General features: G+C 54.7%; 2 protein-coding genes across 7 annotated transcripts in view; one reads left to right on the top strand and one right to left on the bottom strand.

Annotated features, from left to right (window-relative positions):
* The window catches only part of KIRREL3 (kirre like nephrin family adhesion molecule 3), a 584,143-nt gene that overhangs the window by 533,529 nt on the left and 25,933 nt on the right, over positions 1–24,681 (top strand). For all 5 annotated transcript variants that reach the window (XM_016922484.4, XM_016922483.4, XM_016922482.4 and 2 more), the window contains exons 6-8: positions 593–750; positions 10,855–11,005; positions 17,705–17,810. In XM_016922484.4, the coding sequence (XP_016777973.1) occupies positions 593–750; positions 10,855–11,005; positions 17,705–17,810 (415 nt within the window). The remainder of the gene's footprint in view (positions 1–592; positions 751–10,854; positions 11,006–17,704; positions 17,811–24,681) is intronic.
* Positions 14,573–24,681, bottom strand: part of ST3GAL4 (ST3 beta-galactoside alpha-2,3-sialyltransferase 4) — a 104,365-nt gene continuing 94,256 nt past the window's right edge. The window contains exons 10-11 of one of the 2 annotated variants that reach the window (XM_063782590.1): positions 15,046–15,229; positions 14,573–14,784 (exon numbers count right to left, since the gene is read on the bottom strand). In XM_063782590.1, coding sequence (XP_063638660.1) covers positions 15,062–15,229 — 168 coding nt within the window. In that variant the 3' untranslated portion in view covers positions 14,573–14,784; positions 15,046–15,061. The remainder of the gene's footprint in view (positions 14,785–15,045; positions 15,230–24,681) is intronic. The other variant, XM_054661163.2, reaches the window with a different exon arrangement.

Raw genomic sequence — 24,681 nt, 5'->3', positions numbered from 1 at the left:
AGGCAAGGCAAGCAGATCACCTGAGGTCAGGAGTTCAAGACCAGCCTGGCCAACATGTTGAAACCCCATCTCTACTTAAAATAAAAAAAAAAAATTAGCCGGGCATGGTACCATGTGCTTGTAGTCCCAGCTACTTGGGAGGCTAGGGCAGGAGAATCACTTGAACCTGGGAGGCAGAGGTTGCAGTGAGCCGAGATCATGCCACTGCACTCCAGCCTGGGTGACAGAGAGAGACTTCATCTCGAAAAAAGAAAAAAGAAGTTAAAAAGAAGCCACAGACATCGCCTGGGCCACAGAGCTCTGCTTCTGGGTCTGGGAGTGCAGGCTGAGGCTGCTAGCCCTGTCCCCTCTTGACAGGCCCTGAGCAGGGATGCGATGACTGGCAGGAATATCCTCCACTGTAAGCACGCAGTGCACATGTCAGGGATCACTGTGGGTGCTGCTCTCATCATTACGATACAAGCGGATGATGCGTTTTATTAATGTATGATAATTATTGTTTGTCGTCATCTCCACAAAATCCTCCCAGCCTGCCTGCCGTCCTGCCCGAGGGGGGAGCCTCGGCCTGACCTCACTGCTTCTCTCCCCGCAGTGCCGCCTGATGACCCCGTCATCCTGGGGGGCCCTGTGATCAGCCTGCGTGCGGGGGACCCTCTCAACCTCACCTGCCACGCAGACAATGCCAAGCCTGCAGCCTCCATCATCTGGTTGCGAAAGGGAGAGGTCATCAATGGGGCCACCTACTCCAAGGTGAGGCCTGGAGGGGAGGGGGTGGGTGTGGATGGGCTTCAAGGGGAGTGGGTGGGGAGGGGGCTAGGTGGACAGGGAGTTGATGGGGAGGAGGCTAGGTAAGGAGGGGGCTAAAAGGAGCGGGGGCTGGATTAGGAGGGGACTAGGAGGGGTGAAGGTTAAGTAGAGAGGGGGCTAGGCGGGGGGCTAGATGGGGGCCTAAGAGGAGAGGGGCTGGGGGGTTAGGTAGCAAGGGGGATGGTGGGGGGCTGGTTGGGAGGGGCTGGGGGGGGTTAGGAAGAGAAGAGGATGGTGGGGGCTGGGGAGAGGGTCTGGGGGAGGTTACGTAGAGGGGAGGATAGTGGGGGGCTGGTTGGCAGGGGCTGGGGGGTTAGGTAGAAAGGAGGATAGTGAGGGGCTGGTTGGCAGGGGCTGGGGGATTAGGTAGAAAGGAGGATGGTGGGGGGCTGCTGGGGAGGGGCTGGGGTTAGGTAGAGGGGGGATAATGGGGGCTGGATGGGGAGGGAACCAGCTGCCCTGTCTCTCTGCAGCTGTCCCTCTCTCCTGCCCCTTTTGGTTTCTCTCACTCTTTGTCTCCTTGTATCTTTTTTTGCTCTCTCACTCTGTGTCACTTTTTCTCATTCATGCTGTGGTTCTCCTACTCATTTGTATGTGTGTCCATCCTTTTATCTGACTTGTGCTCTCTCTCTCTCTCTCTCTCCTCTATGTCCTAGGGTAACTGCTGGGGAAGACTCTAACAATAGTCCATGGTCAGACGAGGAGACTCAGGAACAGTAGTGGCCAGGGTCTAGGGGTGCAGATAAAATGCAGGATGCAATCACAGTCTGAATGTTTGTGGCTCCCAACATTTCTGTGTCAAGATCCTAACCCCCAAGTATGAGGAGGTGGGGCCTTTAGGAGATGATCAGGTCATGGGGGTGGAGCTTCATAAATGGGATCAGTGCCCTTACAAAAAAGAGGCCTGAGGGAGACCCCTTGTCCCTTCCACATTGTGAGGACACAGTGAGAAGAGGGCATCTATGAACCAGGTGTCTGTCCCTCAACAGACAACAAATCTGCGTTGATCTTGGACTTCCTGGCCTCCAGAACAGTGAGAAATAAATGTCTGTGGTTTATAAGCCGCCCAGTTTATATATCTTGTTATAGCAGCCCAGCTGGGCTAAGACAGATGCCCAGTTAAATTTGAGTTTCAGAAAAATAATAACTTTTTAATATAAGTATCTTCCAAAAACTGCATGGGACATACTCACAAGCCATACTTATACTAAAGAAAATAGTCATTATATATCTGAAATTCACATCTAACTGAGTATCCTGTATTTTATTTGCTAAATCTGGCCACTTTCCAGGGCTGCCAGGTGAAGCCGTTTAGGCTCCACCATCTCCAAGGTGCCTGGCTCAGGGGCCAGGGAGGGCTGAAATCCAGCCCATGATCCCTTACCCAACAGCCCTTGCCGTGCTGTGTCTACCAACAGGGGTTCTTGTCTCTAATTCACACACGATACCAAGGGCTGGAAGCACCCTGAACTGGCCCCTGTATTAATTGTGTCTTTAAAATGTTGTGTATTTTATGATGCTTTGACATCTGGGGCCTTGCAGACCCAGGGAAGGACCAGGGTAAGCTAATTCCTGGAGATAGCAAGCAGGCTTTATATCAAAGCAGACCAACCAATCCGGAGCCCAGGCCCCCACAGCCTTTTTTCTTCAGGCTCCATAGTCCAGGACATTATACCCCTACCCTAAATCTCCCCAGGGCCACACATCAGACCACCCCTACAGCTCAGGGCCCAGGGAAATTATTCAAGCTATCCAATCTTAAACCTGCTGAGCCACCAACCCTACCTCACCATTCCTTCCTATGAAAGCGAGCCACAACAGAGGCTGTGCCCACACTCTCCCCACACCTCCCACCCCGGCCCCAACTGACCCTGGGGCCTCCCCTTCCTCTGGGAACTGTGAGTAGCAAACTGTCTTTTCTTTTTTTCTTTCTTTTTTTATGTTTTATTTATTTATTTATTTATTTTGAGACAGAGTTTCACTCTCGTTGCCCAGACTGGAGGGCAATGGTGTGATCTCATCTCACCGCAACCTCCACCTCCTGGGCTCAAGTGATTCTCCTGCCTCAGCCTCCAGAATAGCTGGGATTGCAGGCGTGCGCCATCATGCCCAGCTGATTTTTTTTTCTTTTTTTGTATTTTTAAAAGAGACGGGGTTACTCCATGTGGGTCAGGCTGGTCTCAAACTCCCGACCTCAGGTGATCCACCTGCCTCAGCCTCCTAAAGTGCTGGGATTACAGGACTGAGCCACTGCGCCCGGCCACAAACTGTCTTTTCAACGGCAGTTGTCTCCTGTTCTGTTGGCCTCCCTCTACCTGAATAAAAACAAAATTCTGGGTACATTTTTAAACAGCCCCCACCAAACTCCACTCAACAAAACTGTGCATAGAGTCCCAGATGGGGTTAATGTACCACAGAGCCTCTAAGATGAACGAGGCCTTACAGTATACCTGGGCCAACCTCTTTTGTCTGCAGCTAGAAAATTGAGGCCTGGTGGGGAAGTGACTGTCCTTCTCAGTGGTGGAGTGGGCAGTGCCAGGCCTGGAACCACAATTCCTGACACCCTGGCCTCTGCCCTTGCCCATGCTCCTCCTAGGGCAAGCCGGCCCCCCAAGCTCCGCAGCTGGGGGACCAGCCTCCAGAACGCCTGCTCACCTCAGGTCTGAGGGTTTTCCTTGGCCTCAGAGACTGGGGAAATACACGGCCTGGTTCCCCCCACCCACCAGTCCTCTAAGCAGTCCTGGAAAGATAAGCAGGGCCTTGGTCATCCGAGGATGTGAGGCAGGCCCGTCCCCACTCTGAGGGTGTGTCTTTCCTGTCCCAAACTGACCACCTGCCAAGAAGTCACTCCAGGGCTGCCGATCAAAGAACCCAGCACCTGGTGCCAGAACCCAGGGCAAACTCCTTCCCTCAGACACAAGTCCAGGGGGAGGGAGGGATGGCTGCCTCTTGGAAGACAAGCCTCTCCCTTATGTCCTGGGCTGAAGCCACCCTGTCGTGTTATGTAATACAAGGATATAACACAGAGAGAGAGTTGTCCAGAGGAGAATGAAAAGGAAGGATAAGGGCTTTCCTTCCAGTCTGAGCACCTGTCCTGTCCCTCCCTGAAGTTGGGCCAGCCTGGCCCCTAGCAGAGTCAATGTCCTGCAGAGGACATATGCCATCAGGTGGAGAGAGAGGTCAGGGTCACTCTGCTGGACCTGTCCCAGGATCACCTCGAGCTCAACATGTCATCCTTGTCTACATTGTGAAGGCCCCTCGGAGAGCCTGGTACCATACTACTGCACAGCAGGGCGGGGGACCCGATCCATGCTCCTGGGCCTGTGACGGGAACGGCAGCGCCAGGCAGTCGCAGGCCTGGGTTCCAGCTTCCACTGCATAACCTCAGGCAACTCACTCCCTGGGCATCTGTTTCCTCGTCTGCAAAATGAAGGTGTTGGATCAGACGCTCCAGAAGAGAAACAGATTCCTCAGGGGACAGTCACCTCAGATGGTCTCCTGCCCCTCTGTGGCTTGTCCAGGGAGCAGCAGAGGCCTGAGACCCTCAGTGTGTCCCTGGACATGAGCATGGGAAGAAGCCCTGTGTCCCAAGGCAAGGCACTTCATTTCTCTGGGCCTCTCCTCCAAACCATGGTCATCCACCATCCTAACTGTCCACCCCACGGCCAGTGGTTCTCATGGAGACCAAAGGGGTGACCAGCAGAGCCAGCACACGTCAGTGGAGCTTCCCCAGGCACGGGGCTGTGTGCTGGGCAGGGAGAAGCTACAAGCCTGTGATGTGGAGTATACCCAGTAGGGTGCACAATCCAGGGCTCCTATGGAGCAGGCTCTGGGGGCTGTCCGAGCCAACCCCTCTGCTTCCCCTCCCAGGGGCCCAGCTCACCCCCTCCTCCCCCAGGGCTGCAAGGAGCCCTGCCATAGGCCAACAGCACTCCTGACTTCCCCAGAGAGGCTACATATGAGGAGGGACCAGAGCATCAGCTGCAGAGAGGAAGAGAAGCTGGGAGCACACACAAAATCAGGCAGCCTCCAAGGACCCCAGAAAAGACCCCTCAGGGCAGCCCTGGCTGCTGTCGGGTCTGACGCCCTCAGTGGCTGTCACATGGTGGATGATTATCCCCGTGGGCTCAGGAGCTGGCAGCCTGAATTTGGATCCGGGCTCTGCCACCTTCCAGCTGCGTGACCTCACCTTGCTGTGCCTCCCTGTCCTTGCCATACAATGGTAACGACAGCAGCACCCACTTCAAGGGGTGCTTGTGAGGAGTTGAGTGAGAAACACGCCTGGCACATAGCGAGCTTGCAACAAGCACTGCTGTTGGGATTGTCACCCCCTCACTGGATCCACACGGCTGCAAGGTCCACCCCGCTGTGGACCTTGCGTTTCCCGTATGCAGACATCGGTGTCATAGTTAGGCTGGCCACATGGTTCTGAAGGCCTAGCTCAAACCTGGGATCCATAACATAACATGGTGACGTCACCCTCTGCCTCAGTTTCCCCAGCTGCAAAATGCAATGATAATGATCACGGATGTCTGTTAGGGTTGCAGAGTGACTTACAAGAAATTATGCATCGGAAGCACCCTGTCAAGGGCAGGAATAAGGACTGGATAAATGTGAGCTACTATTATTGGCTCCTGTCCCACAGGGGGAACCCCAGTTCCCTGCCCCAGGGGTCATACAGCTATTTCATAAAACACCAGGCCTGTTCTCAAAGTTTCTGGGTTGCTCACCCACCATTCTCTCTGTGACTCCACCATGGGACCAGTAAGGGAGGGATGAGCCTCAGCCCTGGAGGGCACCAGGCCCCTTCCCCAGGAGGAAGGGCAGGAGAGGAAGCACCCAGTCCCTCCCCCAGCACAGGCTGGCCATGCTTCTCCTTAACAGGCCACTGTCGCAGCCTCCAGGGTGCAGGGCGAGCCATACTGCCGGATGGGGCCTTGGGCAGTGCCCACTGCAGGCTCCCAGCAGGTGTCGGCTGCAGAGGCACGGAGCAGGAAAAGGCCCCTCCAAGCTTCTTCCTGGAGACTCAACCCTGGGCTGTCTGGGGACAGTGGGTTCCTTCCCTGTTCCTCATACTTCTGAGGGCCTGGCGCCAGAGTGGAGACCACATTCTTTCTTCTGGAAAGCCCCCAAGTCCACACAGCAGGGGAGGAAAGATGGATTACGGAAGAGGAGGGGCGAGAGGACAGGCTGAGCCCAGAAAGAACCCTTCCTAAGTGCAGCTTCCTGCCAGGCAGGAGGGTTGCAAGGTCTTAGCACACACAGTCGTGTCTGTGTCTGCTTGGAGCCCCTTGCCCTCTACCCCTACCACCAGGACCACTGGCCTCGCCTTTTACCACCTTTGCTAAGAGGAGCTCTGGAGACCCCACTCAGGAAAGGGATAAGTGCCCACATGCATAGGGCCCTCACCCTCCACTGGGCACCCCCTCCCTGGTCACTCACCCATCACCCTGCATGTATCTGCCCAGCTTAGGGGCCTAGAGTCTCTACTGGGTGTGGCCGAGGCTCATCCTGGCCTTCTCTGTGAAGGGCACCCCTCTGGCCTCTGGCCTCAAGGCTGGATGCAGGGACTGGGGCAAAAAGCACTGTGCATCCTCCACCTGGCCCACACACCCTTATTCAATCCAGGTGGCAACCAGCCCACGTGGAGCCCCAGGCAGCTATCAAAAGGGGAAGCAGAGCTATGATTCTTTTTTTTTTAAAAAAAAAAAGGGACCCAGCAGGTGGGGAAGGTGAGTAGCGGGGAGAAGCCAGGCGGCCTTGTTGCCAGGCAATCACTCCTACTCTCGGCCTTTCCAGACTGTTTGCATATCAATGAGCATCCCATATTTAGCACCAGTGCTTGGGCCCCCACCCCTTGTCTGCCCTCCAGCCCACCCATTTCTGAGAGCTCAGCCTGGCTCTCCACTGCCCAGAGGAGGCCCTGGGGGCTTTGGAAAGAGCAGAGTGGCCAGCCACTGCCACCCAAGCAGGAAAACCATGGGGTGGGGTACACTGTGTACAACCATACCCGGGAAGACCAGCCTCCCAGGCCAGTGCTGGGGAACTAGAGAAGTGAGTGCCAAATCCCTGCCCTTAGGGAGGGGCAGTGGGGGTGGGTGCACAGCCCTGAGGCAGCACCTGAGCAGGCAGCGTCCAGAGAGAACCTGGGGCCCCGCAGAGTCACGGCAGTCAGTGGACAGAGGCCCATGAACACCCAAAGACAAAAACAGGTACGCGCACATACCCACGGGGGTGTATGCCCCGGCACGCTCGTTCCCGGACACATGCTGCACACATGCCATCTATATGCCTGCCCCTGGCCCATATCTGCACACACAGGAGCTGGGTCCTCGGGGACTCTTGGGAGCCACCATGGCAGTCACATGGGCAACCTGGGCGACCCGGGGGCTGGCAGCACGTTAGTGCTCACCACACTGGAGGGAGGCCTTGGAGGCGGTGGCTCCCACAGTGAGTGGCCCACCATGAATAACTCACTTCCTTCTGGAGCTCACCTGCAAGGCATGAAGCTTTCTGAAGCAGGAGGTGGGAGGTTCAATGCCCATGGTGTGTCCCCAGAGCCAAGCTCAGTGAAGGGAAGCAGGGAAGGGAGGGGCGGAGCGGAGCTGCGACTAGAACCTGCAGATGATAGAATGTTCTCCTGGACAGTACCTTCAAGGCTGCAAAGTCCAGAGGCTCCATTTGCATATGAGAAAAGTGACAATTAGGGGAGATTCATTTCTGAAAAGGAGTGAAGCAAAAGAAAAACAAGAGAGGCGAGATCAGAAAGGAATGGGGGAAGAGAAACCCGGGGGTGCAGATCCCCCGTGCCCCTCCACATCCCGCCCTGTCCTGCAGGTGCAGGGCTCCCTCCAGCCTTCCCCCTGGGCCCCCCAGCTCTGTCCCACCTTCCTCCCCTCAGTCGTCCTGCAGCAGAGCTGGCAGACCCAGCCTTCCTCCCTGGGATACCCGCTGCACGGGGCCTGGGGTCCCCCGCGAGCTAGGGGCCCAGGAGGTGCTGGGACCTTCCACGGGGACAGAGAGGGTGTTGGTGCTGGGGCATGTGCCTTCCCCTCACCCTCCTTTTGTTTAATGAACACATCTCCCTTTTTCTCTAATTAGGTGGAACAAACAACTTGAACCAGAATTTTTATTTCCCAGAAAAGCACACGCCTGGACCCAGTAAATATGTCATTAATCATCATTCCGAGGCGGAGGAGCACGCTGGGTGCAGGGAGGAGGGGGAGCAGTCAGAGGGCCTAATTAGAGCTGGGGCCCCTCCCTCCCCTGCCACTGGCACCCACCGCCCAGAGCCCATCCGTTGGAAGGGCTCCTGGCAGAGTCAAGCTTATGTAAATGTCCCTTGTTAGCACAACGGAAAAGTAAAGGAGAAGAGAAGAACAATACCGACCCGCTCCTCACCACCTCCCCGCCCCTGCGCGCTCTACCCGAAGTCTTGGTTTCATCCAGGAAATTGTTCTTATTATCACTTGGCTATTTATAGACTCGATGAGGTCTGCTGAAGAGCCCAAGGCAGGGTGGTAAAGCGGTGCCAGCTGCTGCTCCCTCCCCGCCCGGGCTTTGGCTTAGGGTTCAACTTCACTCCTCTGCCCGATTTTGCTGGCCCCGGGGCCAGTGGTCCTGCCCCCGGCTTGCTGCATCTGGCCACGTCACTCTCCTCCAGCCCCTCTGCCCAGGGCCGTGGCTGGCACCCTGAGTCCCAGGCCTGCAGCTGCACCGCGTGGCTCTCTAGAATGTCACAGTCCGGCTTTGCCTCCAGCAAGATGTGCTGTTCTATATAGAGGCTCTGGCCCTGTTCTCCTGACGCCACGAGGTTTGCCCCAAGTTGAGAAAAACCTCACTGAATTAAGGACCCAGAATGTGGGGTTCCAGGAGCTTACAGGTTTCTCCCTGTGGCCCTAACTGTTCCCATCTGTCCTGCCAAGAGCACGGTACCCACCGTCCAGCACCCCCGGGGCTGCGGCAGAGGCTGTGGCTCAGGGTTCACCCATTCTTAAGTGCAAATCCTAGCTCCACCCAGCAAGTTCCCGGCTCACTTGGAACACAGGTTTCTCTTTGGCTAATCAAAGATAATGCTGCTGTCTTCCGGGGCCCTCATAAGAATTAGAGACATTGCCATTGTCACTTTATGGGAGGTTTTGAGGGAGGAGTGGTCTGTTCATCTACTCCCTGGCTCCAGTCGGGGGAAACAGGACTGCACCCATAGTGAGGTCCCTTCCTAGTACCTCCTAGTAGCAGAAGCCTTTGCATACTGACCAGACCCCAATCCCAACCTGGAAGTGCACCCCCACACACACTCAGCACACCCTCCCCGGGGTGCACCTGACTTAGTGTGCCCCAAAGTGATGGGGAAGTAGCTGCAAAGAGGAACAGGAGAGGGAAGGAGGTAGCAGCCACAATGGGGAACTAGCTTCGGAATGACATTGTGGCCCAGTAGAGAAAAGCAATGACCTGGGAAGGTGGGAGACCAGCAGTTAAGATGGGTTTGCTTCCTAGGGCTGCCATTACAAAGCACCACAATTCGGTGCATGACACAACAGAAATCAATTATCTCACAGTTGTAGAAGCCAACAAGTCTGGAATCAAGGTGTCAGCAGGGCTGTGCCCCTCCAAAGCCTCCAGGGGAAAATCCTTCCTTGCCTCTTCCAGCTCCTGGCAGCTCCTGACATTCCTTGGCTTGTGGCAGCATCCTTCCAATCTCTGCCTCCACCTTCACCTGGCCTTCTCTGTTTCTCTCTGTCTTCTCCTCATCCTCCTCTTCTCCTCCTCCTCCTCTTCTCTTTCCCTTTCTCTTTATCCTTCTCCTTCTTCTTTTTCTTTTTCTTCTTCTTCTGAGGCAGGGTCTCACTCTGTGGCCCTGGCTAGAGTACAGTGGCACAACCTCAGCGCACTGCAGCCTCAACCTTCCGGGATCAAGTGATCCTCTCACCTTAGCCTCCCAAGTAGCTGGGACTACAGGCACAAGCCACCATGCCTGGCTAATTTTTTAATTTTTTTCTTTTTTTTTTTTTTGGTAGTGACAGGATCTTCCTATGTTGCCCAGGCTGGTCGCCAAGTCCTAGGCTCAAGCAGTCCTCCCACCTCAGCCTCCCAAAGTGCTGGGATTACAGCCATGAGCCTCCACACCCAGCAGACTGTCTTCTCTTCTTCCAAGGACACCAGTCATTGGGTTTAAGGCTCACTCTGAATCAGTATGACCTCATCTCAAGAGCCTTAACTAATTACTAATTGCTTAACTAACTGCAAAGACCCTGTTCCCAAATAAGGTCATATTCTGAGGTTCCTGGTAGACAAGAATTTGGAGAGGACACCATTCAACCTGCTGTAGGAGCCTAGTACTTATTTCAGGACCAACTTGAAGTGTGAGTTTGGTCAAGCTCCATAGCCTCTGTCTAGCCCACCTATTTCCTCCCCTATCCAACGGGAGATAATGGTATCTGTCCCACCTATGGTTTGATTGAGACTCTAACGAGATCAGGGAGTGAAACGCTTTGGAAAGTTGAAAGGATTTATATAGGCAAATAATCGAAAGGTTGATGTGCACTGATTCTGCCCATATCCCCACCCACTCTGACTCCCATTCCCCAAACTGTGCCCCCTCTGCAGACTGTCCCCGCTCAGGGGCCACAGTCTCTGCTGGTTGCAAACCATCTCGTTGCTTCCTACAGAGCCTGAGACTGTCACTCAAGCACCAGAGGCAAAAAGATGTGAGTTCATTTCAACATGGGACCTCCCTGAAGCCTGGTTTCCATGAAACCCATCCTGGTTTCTTTTGTGCTTTTAGCATGTGAATCCAGGCTAATTTTCACATGATGGAAAACTGTCTAGTTCCTTTTTCCTTCCACAGCCCAGCACTTAGCCAGGCCAGGGAGCCAGGGGTAACCCCCGAGCTCTGCGTAGACATGGGCAGCCCAGGTCTCCTAAGCTGAACCCCTCCATCCACAGCTCCCCCTTCTGTCTAAGCTGGTGCTCGTTCACCCCCAACCCAGGCTGGCCACCCCAGCCAAGCGACATGGAGCTTTCTCTCCCCTCTCCCCTTCTCCCAAGACCCTGCTTCGGGACGGCAAGCGGGAGAGCATCGTCAGCACCCTCTTCATCTCCCCTGGTGACGTGGAGAATGGCCAGAGCATCGTGTGTCGTGCCACCAACAAAGCCATCCCCGGAGGAAAGGAGACGTCGGTCACCATTGACATCCAGCGTGAGTACCCACCCCCTCCCCCAACCCAGCCCTGCCAGGCCCAGGGTGAAACACCCAGCAACCCTGACCATAGCCTGGCCCATCTGATAGCAGGAAATGGGTCAGGCAGCTCTGTGGATTGGCCAGCTTGTAGATACGGACAGGAAGGACCATCTTGTCTTCCTTACTGTCATGAGATGCAACCTCACAGATGAGGGTCTTTCGCAAAGGACATCTTCAGGCCACATTTCAACACCTGTACAAGGTGGGACTTTCACACCAATAAATACGGTCAGCTGCTGCCTCTGCTGGCCTAGCCGGTGGCCCCTCTGTTGGAGGGGAAATCTGAGTGGAGATGCTGGTATTTGAAGGGTCCCCAGGCTCCAGAATCGGCAAGCAGCGCTGTGCTCTGGAGAGGGTGCACCAGCCACTCTCATGGAAGGGTTGATCAAGGGGACAAGAAGAAGGAAATCTACATGTATTATCTCATTTAATCTTTTTTTTATTCTTTTGAGACAGAGTCTCGCTCTGTTGCCCAGGCTGGAGTGTAGTGACGCAATCTCGGCTCACTGCAACCTCTGCTGCCCAGGTTCAAGCGATTCTCCTGTCTTAGCCTGCCTGAGTAGCTGGGATGACAGGCATCCATCACTACACCCAGCTAATGTGTGTATCTTTAGTAGATATGGGGTTTCACCATATTGGCCAAGCTGGTCTCAAACTCCTGACCTCAAGTGATCCGCCCGCCTTGGCCTCCTAAAGTGCTGGGATTACAGATGTGAGCCACTTCGCCTGGCCTTATTTAATCTTTACAACAACTCTTTGGAGAAGGTGCGACTGTGGTCCCTACCTGGGAAACTGAGGCACCGAAAGGGTGATTAACTTGCCCAAGACCACTTAGGTAGCATAGATTTCCAGAGTCCACCCTGGTAACATCCTCTCCACCCTCCTGCCCAGCCAGCCCTCGGTGGCCCGTGTTAGGATTCATGTTGACAATTATGATGCTTCAGGGCTCCACCAGCATCGCATCCCACAACCACCTAACAGAGACCCCTGAAAGTCTCCTAAAAGTCTCCCTAAGGTGCCTGTCAGCCCCAGAACCAAGAAGAGCTCAGCAAGGTGTTCCAGGGGCCTTCCTCTCAGGACTGGATTAGTTCAGTTTAAAGAGTCAGGACTCAAAAGTGGACTTCTCTCCTCTGAGATCCCCTCCCTGCCGCCAAGCATAACGCTACTGCAAGCAGGTGGCTGCTTCTGTCCCGGGCTCTGAATTTCAAGGCTGGAGCTGCAGGCTGGAGCTGCAGGCTGGCATTCGTGTCCTCCTTAGCCTCTTACCCATTTTAAAGCAAGTGCATTTAAAAACACTTCCTAACAGCCCTGATTTCTCTAAGCCTTCTGGATTCTGGGCTCCGAGTGTCTCTCCAGGGACCTGGAGTACAGAGATGGGGTCCAGGTCTTAAGGTTCTGAGAGCTCATCTTGGCAGCTGAGAGCAGAAGTTCCCAGCCAGTGTCTAGAATCCTGACAGACACCATTTAGATTCCAGAGGGCAGAAGAAATGGTTGAAAACCTCAGGTAGGCTCAAGACACCCACACACAAAGGCTGAGTTCTTGGGGCAGGGGGGGACTTTATCTTCACTGTCTTGCCACCAGCTATTAACAAACATCTCTGTCCCCCCTACAACCCCCGACATACCCCTGTACCAAGGAGCCTTCTGGCATCCTCATTCACAAGGAGCCAGGGCCGCGGAGCTCTAGCCAAGCCTAGAGCTAGGGTGACTGAAGGAGGCCCCGGGGCACACAATGCAAGGAGGGCTGGCCCTGAAAGTGAGGCCAGGCCTCCTTAATCTCCAACCCTCGGCTCTTCCCCCTCACTGGCCCTGGCCCTGGCCTGGGTCCTGGGTCTGAGCACCGCCTCCTCCTGTGTGGTGAGCAGCCACATGGAGCAGTAAGCCCCACTGGAAAAGGTAAGATGCTGCGAAGCCAGGCAGTCCAGCATCCACGACGGCTCCACCACGCATGGGTGGGCTGGGCCTACGCCTGTCACATCACCCTAGGGGACTCTGGTTCCTTGTCTGATTTGGTCAAATGACATCCAAGGCCCCTTCTTGCCTGAGGACTGGCCACGGATCAGAGCTCTCTGTCCAGATGCAATCCAAATCAGGAAGGGGAGAGGGAGGGAGACACAGAGCATCCAAGCTTCCTACTTCCAGGCTGCCATTCGATTCACTGCCACCACCACCACCCTCCCTTCTTCCCCAGCCTGTCCCCAACCTGATCAGGAGGCCTGTACAAAATGTTACAGACTCCTGGACAAAAGTGACAATCTAGCTGGCCCCCTGCGACAGCAGCGTAGGTCCTGGCAGGGAGAGGTGGGAAGAAGCAGTTTCCTGCTCCAGGCATTACCCCAGGAGAACCTCTCCAGGCAACGGGAAACTCGCCCTCCTAACCACAGCCCACCCGGCCTTCTGCACTCATGCCCACAGAATATCGTTCAACAGGGTGCAGGTGACAGTCTGCATCCAGAGGACACTGGGTCTTGCTAGGCCTCTGGGCCCTTTCTGGCTTCCTTTCCAAGGACATCTCAGCCACCTTAGGAGGCGTCAGAATGAGGTCAGAGTGACACTTGGGGCCCAGCAGCCCAGTTTCCCAGACCAGCCTGGTCCAAGGCAGTACTGGGTAGTGGTGAAGGCCACAGCATTCTTCCTGCTTTGAACTCTCTGCCACTTACTGAGTGGCACTGACCCGGTTAGTTAACCTCCTTGTGCCCCGATTTCCTCCTCTGTACATGGAAGTAATCATGCTTACCTCCTAAGGTTGCAGTGAGGATTAAATGAAATCCTTCCTGTCAAGCCCCTAGCGCAGTGTCTGACACGTTGTGAGTGCCCCACACCTACCAGCTGCTGTCAGGACACAGAGCCATAGGTGAGTGGTGCCCCTCATCAGGTGTCCCCACAGCCCTAACAGGCAAGGGATCTTCATCCATTTGTCCCCGCGCTCACTGCCCCTAGCCTGAAGGTGCTTGTACGTGCTTGCCAAGCAAAGCACACATTCTCCACCCGCTCCCTCTGTCCTTCCCCCTCCTCCTGCTCCAGCTCCTCCTCCATTTATTCGTTTGTTCATTCAGTCAGCATCCAACTGTTTACTAAGGACACCATGGGCTGCATCAGAGCTGCCTTTGTGAACCTGCTCATTTTCTCAGTCAACCAAGAAGCATCCAAACTCAGCAAAAGCACATTTGTTGTTTGTTTCTCTTGGTCTTCATATGTTACCCAACGGAAGACAAAGCCCTCAGATTGAGTAATGGGAGAGAAAGCTTAACACCCCCAAAGCCTCACCACATCTGGACTCTGTGTCCAGCTGCCAAGTTTCAAATGAATGTGCTACAAAATCACTGAGTCATGAAGATTCTCTCTTTTCCTACCCTCTCCTCCATGTAATACTTCCCCTGAAAACACACACACATGGACACACGCACACACAGGCGGATGGAAACACTAACAGACTCTCAGCTGTAACATCTGTTCAATGTGATCTCAGTTCCACCAGCTACATCAAAGCTGCCCTCCTGCAAGTTATGCTGCCGACATCACAAGTGAGATTAAAATCATGTTTAATAGTTGGATATGACGTAAACTATTTATACCTCTGGAGCTTGGCAGACTCCTGAAAATGTATATTCTGTACACCAGCAGAAGTGGAGAAAGAAGCTTGGGCACCTCTGGTCTTGGGGTGGAGGTGCAGATAAGGCCAGTGAGTGTGGAACCCTTGTGAATCGCTTCGGGGCAGGTGATCACCAAAGACGATGCTAAGAGGAAGGGAAAGTGCAGGAGAGCAGCCTCACGAGTGAGCTGATCATGGCAGGGGCGTGATGAGGCATCGGGCAGCAGGAAGGTCCTACAGCAGGTGTGTGCCCCACCTCCCTGCCTCTCAGACCTCATCACTTTAGAAAAGACCCCCAGGTGAGGGAAGGGCCTCCTGGAACAGCCCCCCAAGTTCTGTGGCGGGTCCCTTGAGTCTATGGGACTGGCACTCACCTCCTCAAACCAGACTTGGGGTGGGTACTCACGTCCCAGCGTTGGCCTTTATAATGCGAGGGCACGGGCCAGCAATGCGTTTGGATCCAGGTGGCGATTCCCAAGCTCCTCTGCCCCACCGCCGCTTCTCCAACCCACGGCGAGATGCAGGCTCCTCCCTGGGTGTCCATGTTCTCTAGGTAGGGTCCCACGGACGCCCAGATCAGCCAGCCAGCCCTGCATGGAAAGAGGGCTGGAACTCCTGATTCAGCCTTGCCCTAGAAGCTAGGGTGCAGCTTCGAGGAGAGGCCACGGGGTTCTGGGGGTGGGAGGAGAGTTCTCGTGGCTATTCCTTGTCACCCCCTCTTTGTGACCACTTGAATTATGCCTTACAACTGGGATTGAGATCACAAGTGAGGGCACTTCCCTTGTAATTCCCCACGAAAGGCAGGCAGGCCGACCGCACCAGGAGCAGAGGTTTCCTGGATTTGTGGTCCCCCGTCCGGAACTAGGGAAAATGTGGGAGAACAGGCTCCCCAGCACAGTCAGCCACCTGCTACTCAGAAAACAGAGTTCTCTCCCCAGTGCCTGCAGACACCAGCACAGCCCCTGGGGCCATCTCCCAGGCCAGCTCCTGTGCCTGGCACTAGGCAGGGAGGCAGGGTCCTCTTGGGCACCAGCAGGAAGAGGGCAGCTGAGCAGTTATGTGATCCCAACTCCAGGGTAAGGCCGGCTCGGTCTGCAGCTGAGAGGCTGAGTGTATGACTCTCTGAGGGTCTCAGGACCCCACCATAGTCCCAACCAGAGCCCAGACCAACTGAGCCAGCTGGGGCCTTGCTCCCTTTGTGGTGCCCCCATGGGGACCGAGAGAGACCAGCATTTTTCCTCATTGCCTCTGAGAAACTGGCTTCTTTACTTCTTTTTCTGGAAATGGGCTGGACCCCTAGAAGTCCTCGTGACTTTCCCACAATTTGCTCTGCTTGTTGGTGGGGACTGACCCAGAAGATGCAACCCAGGGCCCAGCCTGTCCATGGGGACGAGGTCCTGGGCTGCCCGCTCAACTCAGCCAGACCTCTGGGCCATGACAGGGAAAAAGGATGGGAACTGGCTCGTTATCCCCCATCCCTCGGCGTGTGGACGCCCCGGGGGTGCCGAGGCCTGGGGGCCACCAGGATCCCAGCAGCGGGGGTGACACCAGCCTCTGGAGAGGATCCAGAGCCAGCTGCCCCTGAGCTGGGCAGGGCCAGGCTGATGGAAGCCCTTCCCACCTCTCTGTCTCTCTGCTGCAGCCCCCTCGAGCTGTTTCCATCTTTCCATCCTGCAGCGTCTGCTCCTCCTTCGTATCTCTTTTCCTCGTTGTTTGACTTGGTCTTTCTCTCTAACACCCTGTCACTGTCGGGCCCTATGTGCCGGGTCTCCGTGGCCTTTTCTGCTTTTGGTCTGAAATCCTTGTCTGATTCACAGTCTCTGCGAACAGGTCAGTCTCTCCATCTCTCCATCACTCTGCCCTCTGTTTCTCTAGATTTCTCTTTTTCTCACCCTTTTTCTGCACTTCTCAATTTCTATGCATGTGTCTTTCTGTCTCTCTGCCCATGTCTCTCCCTGTCCCTGTCACTTCCTCATCTTGTCTCTCTCTCTCTCGCTCTACACACACATACACACACACATACACACACGCATACATACATACAAGCATACACACATATACACATGTATACACATACACATACACACACGCATAGACACACATACACACGTGCATACACACATACAAACACAGGCATACACACATACACACGCATACACACACATACACATATATACACAGAGACATACATACACACACATACACACATGCATACACACAGACATACACACACACACACATACACATACACACATGCATACACACATACACACACATACATATACACACGCATACACACACATACACATACACACACACACACACATAATCTCTCTTCCTCTATGGTCTCCATGTGTCTCCTCTGTGTACATGTCTCGCTGTCAGCCTCCGGTCCCTTCTGTGTGTCTCTGTGTGTCTCTGTGTCTCTGGTTCTTGTCTCCCTGCCTCTTTCTCTCCCTGACTTTCTGTCTCCTCCCCTTCTCACCATTTAGCACTTCAGAGCCTGGCGTCTTATCATGTGAAATGAGGAAGCGAGCCCCGGCCTGGGGAGCTGAGGCCGTGTGCCACCAGCCAGGACTGAGTGGAGATGATTAGGCTGATGAAAGGGTGTAAATGCCGCTTTCAAGTTAACAAATGCCCCAGAACCTTTACGGAAAAGAGATAATAAACAGACATTTCAAAGACAGTCTGCACTGAAGTGAGACTGAGTGTCCACGCGCCCCTCTCTGCCCTGCACCCCTCTTCCCACCTCTCCTTCCTGGAGTATTTTGTTCTGCCCAAAAGTTGGAGGATGGGAAACCCCTGGGCCCAAGCCTGAGGCTTCCTGGCTCGGGGTTCGTGTCCACGCCAGGCCCCAAGTCCACGGGGAGGCCCTGTTCCCACCTCCAGGACTGTCTGAAGCAGGCACCTCCCATGGAGCCCCCAGCTTCCTGGAGACCACCAGGGCGGGGGCTGCTCTGAGGGTCCCTGGGTGGTGGAGTCTCTGGCTGTATCCTCCATGTCGCCCAGGATCTCCCTGCCCCCATTCTTTCTCCGGTCTACAAGTGACTCTCCTCTCCCTGCAGACCCCCCACTGGTCAACCTCTCGGTGGAGCCACAGCCAGTGCTGGAGGACAACGTCGTCACTTTCCACTGCTCTGCAAAGGCCAACCCAGCTGTCACCCAGTACAGGTGAGAGTCACCGCTGAGGGGGCCCGGCCTGGCCACTGGCCCCCACCCCCGTGCCTCTCACGTGGGATGTCACTTAGGGTCCTCAGCATGGCTGCAGTGTGTGCCTAGTCCACATCGCCTGTCCAGTAGCCTTCTTCCCTTCCTCTTGCACCCGCCTGCCTGCTAGCGGTGTGGACCCTTCCTCTCCTCTGTGCGTGCACGCGCCCTCTTCCACTGGAGGAAGCAGGACTCACACCTTCTGCTTGAATAGCCTGATTATTCCACACTCCAAACATGGGGAAAAGGCTCAGGAAAAAAAAAAAAAAAAACGAAAACAAAAAAAACCCAGAACAACCAGGAGAAGCAGCAAGATCAGAACCTCCATTCTAGTCTTGTGCCCATCAAACTGGTTCACCTGGGTAGATCAGGATGTCTGGGCCCCGGCCCAGTCCAGTGAGCATCCGGGATCACATATACTCATGGCCCCTGTGTGTCTCTTGCTCACAACATGGATAAAAGCACCACTGTTTGGTTGGTTGGTTGGTTGGTTGGTTTGTTTGTTTGTTTTGAGACAGAGTCTCGCTCTGTCACCCAGGCTGGAGTGCAGTGGCGTGATCTCAGCTCACTGGCAAGCTCTGCCTCCTGGGTTCACGCCATTCTCCCGCCTCAGCCTCCCAAGTAGCTGGGACTACAGGCGCCCACCACCACACCCAGCTATTTTTTTTTTTTTTTTGTATTTTTAGTAGAGACAGGGTTTCACCGTGTTAGCCAGGATGGTCTCGATCTCCTGACCTCATGATCCACCTGCCTCAGCCTCCCAAAGTGCTGGGATTACAGGCATGAGCCACCGCACCCGGCCAAAGCATCACTGTTTTTGTTTTACTTGTTTCTGCCTTGTGACAGAGCTTCTTGAAGGCAGGAACTGCAATTTAGTCACTGATGGCTCTCAGCATGCAGCACAGCACATGGCATAAACCACATGCTCCTTAGATATGTCTGACTGATCCAATAAACACACGCTTCCTCTGGGCGCCTTTCTGCCTGGGCACTGTCACTGCGCAAGACTCTAGGAGACTAAGTGACCTTGGAGGCACTCAAGGGCAGACTCACCTCCTTTTGGGTGCCACATGGAACTTGCCATGGCCCTGACTCAGCCTGGTATCTTTCCACCAGACCAGGCTTGGTGGTGGAGCCCAGGTGTCACCTCTGCCATTGATCTCGGCCATTAAGCTGCAGCATCTGCAAAGGCCAAGGATGTTAATGGTCCCAGCCTAGGAAATAAGCCGGCCTGGGGGAATGGAGAACAGGGAAGACAAGAGCCAGTGTGGCCCCCGCGGGCAGAATGGAAGGAAATGGGCCACAGGGACAGCCAGGGATTCAGGTTGGACATGAGGAGGTGCTCCCTGCAGAGTGCGTAATTAAGCAGCACTGGAGTCAGAAACCCAGGCAGAGCCCAGAGTTCCTATCCCCAAGGATATTTTTAAATAGGATGAAACCCATTTGTCCTGTCCAGTTTAACCATTTGCTTGACTAGAGTCAGAAGAAAGAACAGATGACCTCCAGGGTCCCTTCTGAGCCGGGGACTCCAGGCTCCCCAGAATCATGTGGGTCCAGCCAGGTCCAGGGGGCAAGTCTGGTTTGGCTGTGGTCTGGCATCTATTCAGAAGCCACTGAAGATACAAGAGAGGCGCCCAATGAGACTCCCTGGCCCTAGGCTTCCACGCTGCACCTGCCAGGCCTGGGTTTCTCCATACAAGTTCAGCTTCTCTCCTCTGTCTGCTCCCAGGTCTCTGCTCCTGGTCCCTAAACACCAGGTACAACATGCCCAGAAAATACCTGTCATGCTAGCTTCCCAGGGCAGCCCTTCACACCCACAGACCACCCGGCAAGCACCCCTATTCACCCTCACAGCCACCCTTAGAATGCCTGTTGGGCGCCCCAGAGACCAGGACACACAACTTTCGACTTTCGTTTCTCCTCACTGCCAGGCTCTGGTCACCTGGGGTCCTAGTGATGGGTAGTCTGGGCAGACAGCAGGGCTGCACGCCCTGGGACCTGACCCCTCCACCCCCAGGCCTGCCTCCCCCACCCACACCTGCCTACTGACCCAGACAGCAAACACCCAGGAAACCAAGTGCTGGGCCTGATTCCCAGGGTCACCAACCTCAAAAAAGCAGAACAGCAATAATAGGAAAGAGAAGAAGGTGGGAGGAGAGGCGAGGTCACCGCAAAGCACGTATGAGAAAATGTTAACAACTGGTGAATCCGGGCGATGGGAGGGTGGCAGTTAATGGGACTATTCTTACAACTATTCCGAAGTTTGTTTTTTGCAAGCTAAAAAGTTAATGAACAAGCAGAGAACATGCGGGCTTCCCCAGGCTACAGGTGGCCTGTGGGTCCTCCCTTTCGTACTCCCCTGGAGCTCACAGTATCACAGCCGGCCCCTCCTATACCAAGCAGGAGCTGGGAGGGGCAGGGAGGGCAGGGTGCCCTGCAGAGACTCACTAGTTCTTCCTGGTCACCTTCCCTCGTGGCCTTCTGATTAGCGAAGGGCCCTGAAAACACCTCACTGAGGAGTCATCTCCCTCCAGGACTCCAGAGGCTTTCAGGGAGCCCCTCCGGCCCCCAGGTTAATGCCAGAGAGCCAGAGTGGCCTGGGAAGGGAGGCGGTGGAGGGGCCACGGAGAGGGGAGGTGGTGGGCGCCTGCACCCACCCACACTCGCTCAGCCCCTTCACTCCAGCAAGGTCTCACCAAGCAGCCAGGTGTTCAGAAGCCATGTTGGGATCCAAGAAGAAAAGCCGTAAGCAAATCTCGTCACATAAGTACATTGATTTTTCCTAACTGACAAGATACAGGAAACTTTGTTTCTTTACCTTCATTCATCTTGATAGCTTCCTCCCTGCTCTCACTAAGAGGCTGTCATCTCTGAAGCTAGAGATAACGCCCTCCTCCATCCCAGTGCCTGGAAAGGAGGCCTGGGTGGCATGGGGATGTCACTGCAGATGCTCCTAGGGACCAGGAGCCCAAAGTGCTTTGGGGCCCTTTCCTCTGAGAGTCTCTCAGTGTTCCCCAGCAGATAGCGGGATGTGGCCCCCCCACACGAGATGAAACCTTGGTCTATTTGAGGACAACCTGGCGGCTGTGACACGCCAGCCCCCCTGATTCTGTGATATAAATAATTAATCCTCTTACATTTGTTCAGACCAAATTAGACATTGATTGGGAGAGGCTTAAGCTGACTCCACTTTCAGAGGGGCTGGGGGAGGTGAGGAAGCAACAGTGAGTTGGGGGAGGTGGGTGGGGAGAGGGGAGGAGACAAAGAGGAAGGACAGGGAAGAAGAAACTGCACCAAAATCAGAAGAGGCACGAAGAGGGTGGGGCGAGACTCACTCTTTAGCTCTTGGCCTGGATCCTTGGCCAGCTGCGTGGATGCAGTGGTTTGAGTGTCTGTGCTTTTGGCAGGGACCTCTCAGAGGGTTTTTCAGTGCAGGAGGGGAAGAAAGACCGGCTGGGCGAGATGTGAGCTGGGGGCTCTGTCGGGTCCTGAGGCACCTCCCCAAAAGACCTGGCTTGGGCTCCTGCGGACCCAGCCCCGACAGCGGCTCCAGTCCTCTTCCTTCTCTGGCTCCCTCACCATGAGAGGAGAGGACAGGGAGGGCAGGGAACCTTGGCTCCCGGAGCCAGCAGCAGTTCTGCTGATTACTTGGGGCCAAGCAGGTGGGGCTTCCACCCTCCATGATGCTCCTGGTGAGGGGCCCTGGAAGGAGAGGAGAGGCGAGAGCTTCTCCAGGAAGCCCTGAGGAAGACGCATGCTTGGCCCTATCACCTGGGCCCAAACCCTCCAGCCCCAGCCCGGCACCCACAGCTGTGAGCAGCCAGGGCTCCCTGCCTTCCCAGCCCAGCCAGCTGCCTGCTTGGCCTCACGCTGCATCCACCACCTGGCCCCCTCGCCTCAGCAGGGTGAAAGGAACTGCGGGGCTGGACACACTTCCCCAGCTGTGCCTGGAACTGAATTCATTTGCCGCAGGCAGGGGCCGGCCTGACTCTTTTAAGTCTGGTCATTAAATCCAAGTTAAGAGATTGAAACGACACATGAATAACTCATAATGGTTTGTTGGGAAGCTCCTTACGCTCTAAGGGAGCTATGGTTTGCTCTGTTGTTAAACTACAGTTGTTATTATTAATTGTGTTCTTAATAATTACCCAATATTAATTTGCAATAACAACTGCTTGGTGCCAGCCTAGGTGTTCTGTCTGATGCCAAGAAACAGTCGTCTCTCGGGGCTGGATGGGTCAGACGGAGGCAAGAAGCTAATGGAGGGAAGGGCAGGAGACGGCGTCTGTGGTGCCAGGAAAGGCTCCAGGAATAAGATAAAGGGGAGGCAAAGCAGGGGAGCAGAGACACTGCAGTTCCAGGGAGCAGTGGCTGTGGGGTGACGCTTCTGGAGGCAACAAGCCTCTGCAGCTCTGGAAAGACAAACTCCCCATAGACACTTCAACTGTAACAGCATGAAGAGAAGTTCCGTGGTTTCAAAAAAAAGAATGTTGATCAGAGTAGGATTAAACCAGGGGAAACGGAGAACTCTCTCTCCCTGGAGATCCGTAAGGAAGCCCCCAACTTCACATGCATATGCACGTGCTCACACATGCACACACTCACACGTGCACACACACGCACATATGCACACACTCACACATGCACACGCCCACACATGCACACATGCACACGCCCGCACATGCACACATGCACATGGACGCACATGCACACATGCACACGCTCACACGTACACACACGCACACATGCACATGATCACACACATGCACACATGCACACGCTCACACATGCACCCACTCACAAATGGACACACTCACACATGCACACACATGCACACACTCACACATGCACATGCCCACACATGCGCATGCACTTGGACACACACATGCACACGCTCACACAGGCACACACATGCACACATGCACATGCACACACATGCACACATGCACACGCTCACACATGCACACGCTCACACATGGTCACACACATACGCACACACATGCACACGCTCACACATGCACACTCTCACTAATGCACACAACCACATGCACACACATGCACACATGCACACACGCACACATGCACATGGACACACAAGCACATGCACACATGCTCACACATGTACACATGCATACACACGCACACACGGCCACATTCACACATGTACACATTCATACGTGCCCACATTTACACATGCACACACATGCACATGCACACACACATGCACACATGCACATGGACACATGCACACACGCACACACATGCACATACTCATATGCACACATGCACATGCTCACACATGTACACATGCACATGGACACATGCACACACCCACACATGCACACGCTCACACATGCACACACGCCCACACACATGCACATGGACACACACGCACATGCACACATGCACGTGGACACACACGCACATGCACACATGCACACACACGTGCACATGCTCACACATCTATACACGCATACACACATATGCTCACACTTTCACATGCAGACTCACATGCACAGATGCACACCCTCACACATGCACACAGTCACACATGCCCACACTCACACATGCCCACATTCACACATGCACAAACTCGCACATGCACGCACCACACACGCACCATGCACATGGACACACACACACACTCATGCACACACACATGCACATGCTCCCACATGCACATGCTCACACATGCCCATGGACACACACATGCACACATGCACATGCACATTGACACACATGCACACATACGCAGATGCACACACTCACACATGCACACACACCCACACACATGCACACATGCACACACACACCCACACTCGCACATGCACACATTCACACACTCATGCACACATACACATGGACACATACATGCCCACACTCACATGCACACACTCACACATACCCACACTCACACATGCACACTCACACATGCACACATGCACATGGACACACATGCCCACACACATGCACACGTGCACATGGGCACACACACATGCACACACGCACATGCTCACACATGCACACACAGGCACACTCACATGCATATTCATATGCACACGTGCACACATACATGCACACATTCACATGAACACACATGCACACACATACATGTGTATACACATACACCCCTGTGAGGCTCCGTTGCTTTCTGCACACAGCAGGCGGCTGGGTCACTGGTCCAACACAGGGGTCACTGCCCCAGAGCCAGATCCAAAGCAAGCCAGAGGCCTCCTGTCCTCCCCTATTGTGTGGTACCGATTGGCCGACAAAAGAGACTTCCGACTCACATCCCCTCACCAAGCCAGTGCTGATGGAGCCATTGCCTCAGAGGAGCAAAGCCAGGCTGCAAGGGCAGAGGCCAGGCAGGAAGAAGAGCAAGTGCCATCCAGGGAAACTAGGAGGACTTTCTGGGGCGAGGAGACACCATGCAGAACCCCATGGAAGCAGGAGGCAGAACAGGACAGGAGAGCTGAGAGCTTGTCGAGAGGAAAGAGAGGGGCAGCCAGGGCTACTCACTCACGCCACTCCTCCTGATGGGTATTAGTATTCCACTGTTTGGACGGGAGATGGAGCCCCTACAGCATACCTCTCCTACAGCTTCTCGCCTTGTCAGTGTGTGTGTGTGTGTGTGCTCGTGCACACGTACGAGGATGCATGTATGGGCATGCTCCGTTTGACCCTGGCCTCTGAGGTCATGGACTTGGCCTCCTTCTTTTCCAAAGGGGCCCATGATCCAGCTCAGAGCAGGACAGCGAGCTGTCTGCCCACTGACATTTGGATTTTCCATCGTCTAGCCAGCAGATGGGCTGACCAGCCGAGTAATCAACTCACC

Source organism: Pan troglodytes, chromosome 9, assembly GCF_028858775.2.
Source record: "Pan troglodytes isolate AG18354 chromosome 9, NHGRI_mPanTro3-v2.0_pri, whole genome shotgun sequence".
Taxonomy (NCBI): Eukaryota; Metazoa; Chordata; class Mammalia; order Primates; family Hominidae; genus Pan; species Pan troglodytes.
The sequence above is the reverse complement of the archived record's forward strand: the minus strand, read 5'-3'. Positions and strand labels throughout refer to the sequence as shown.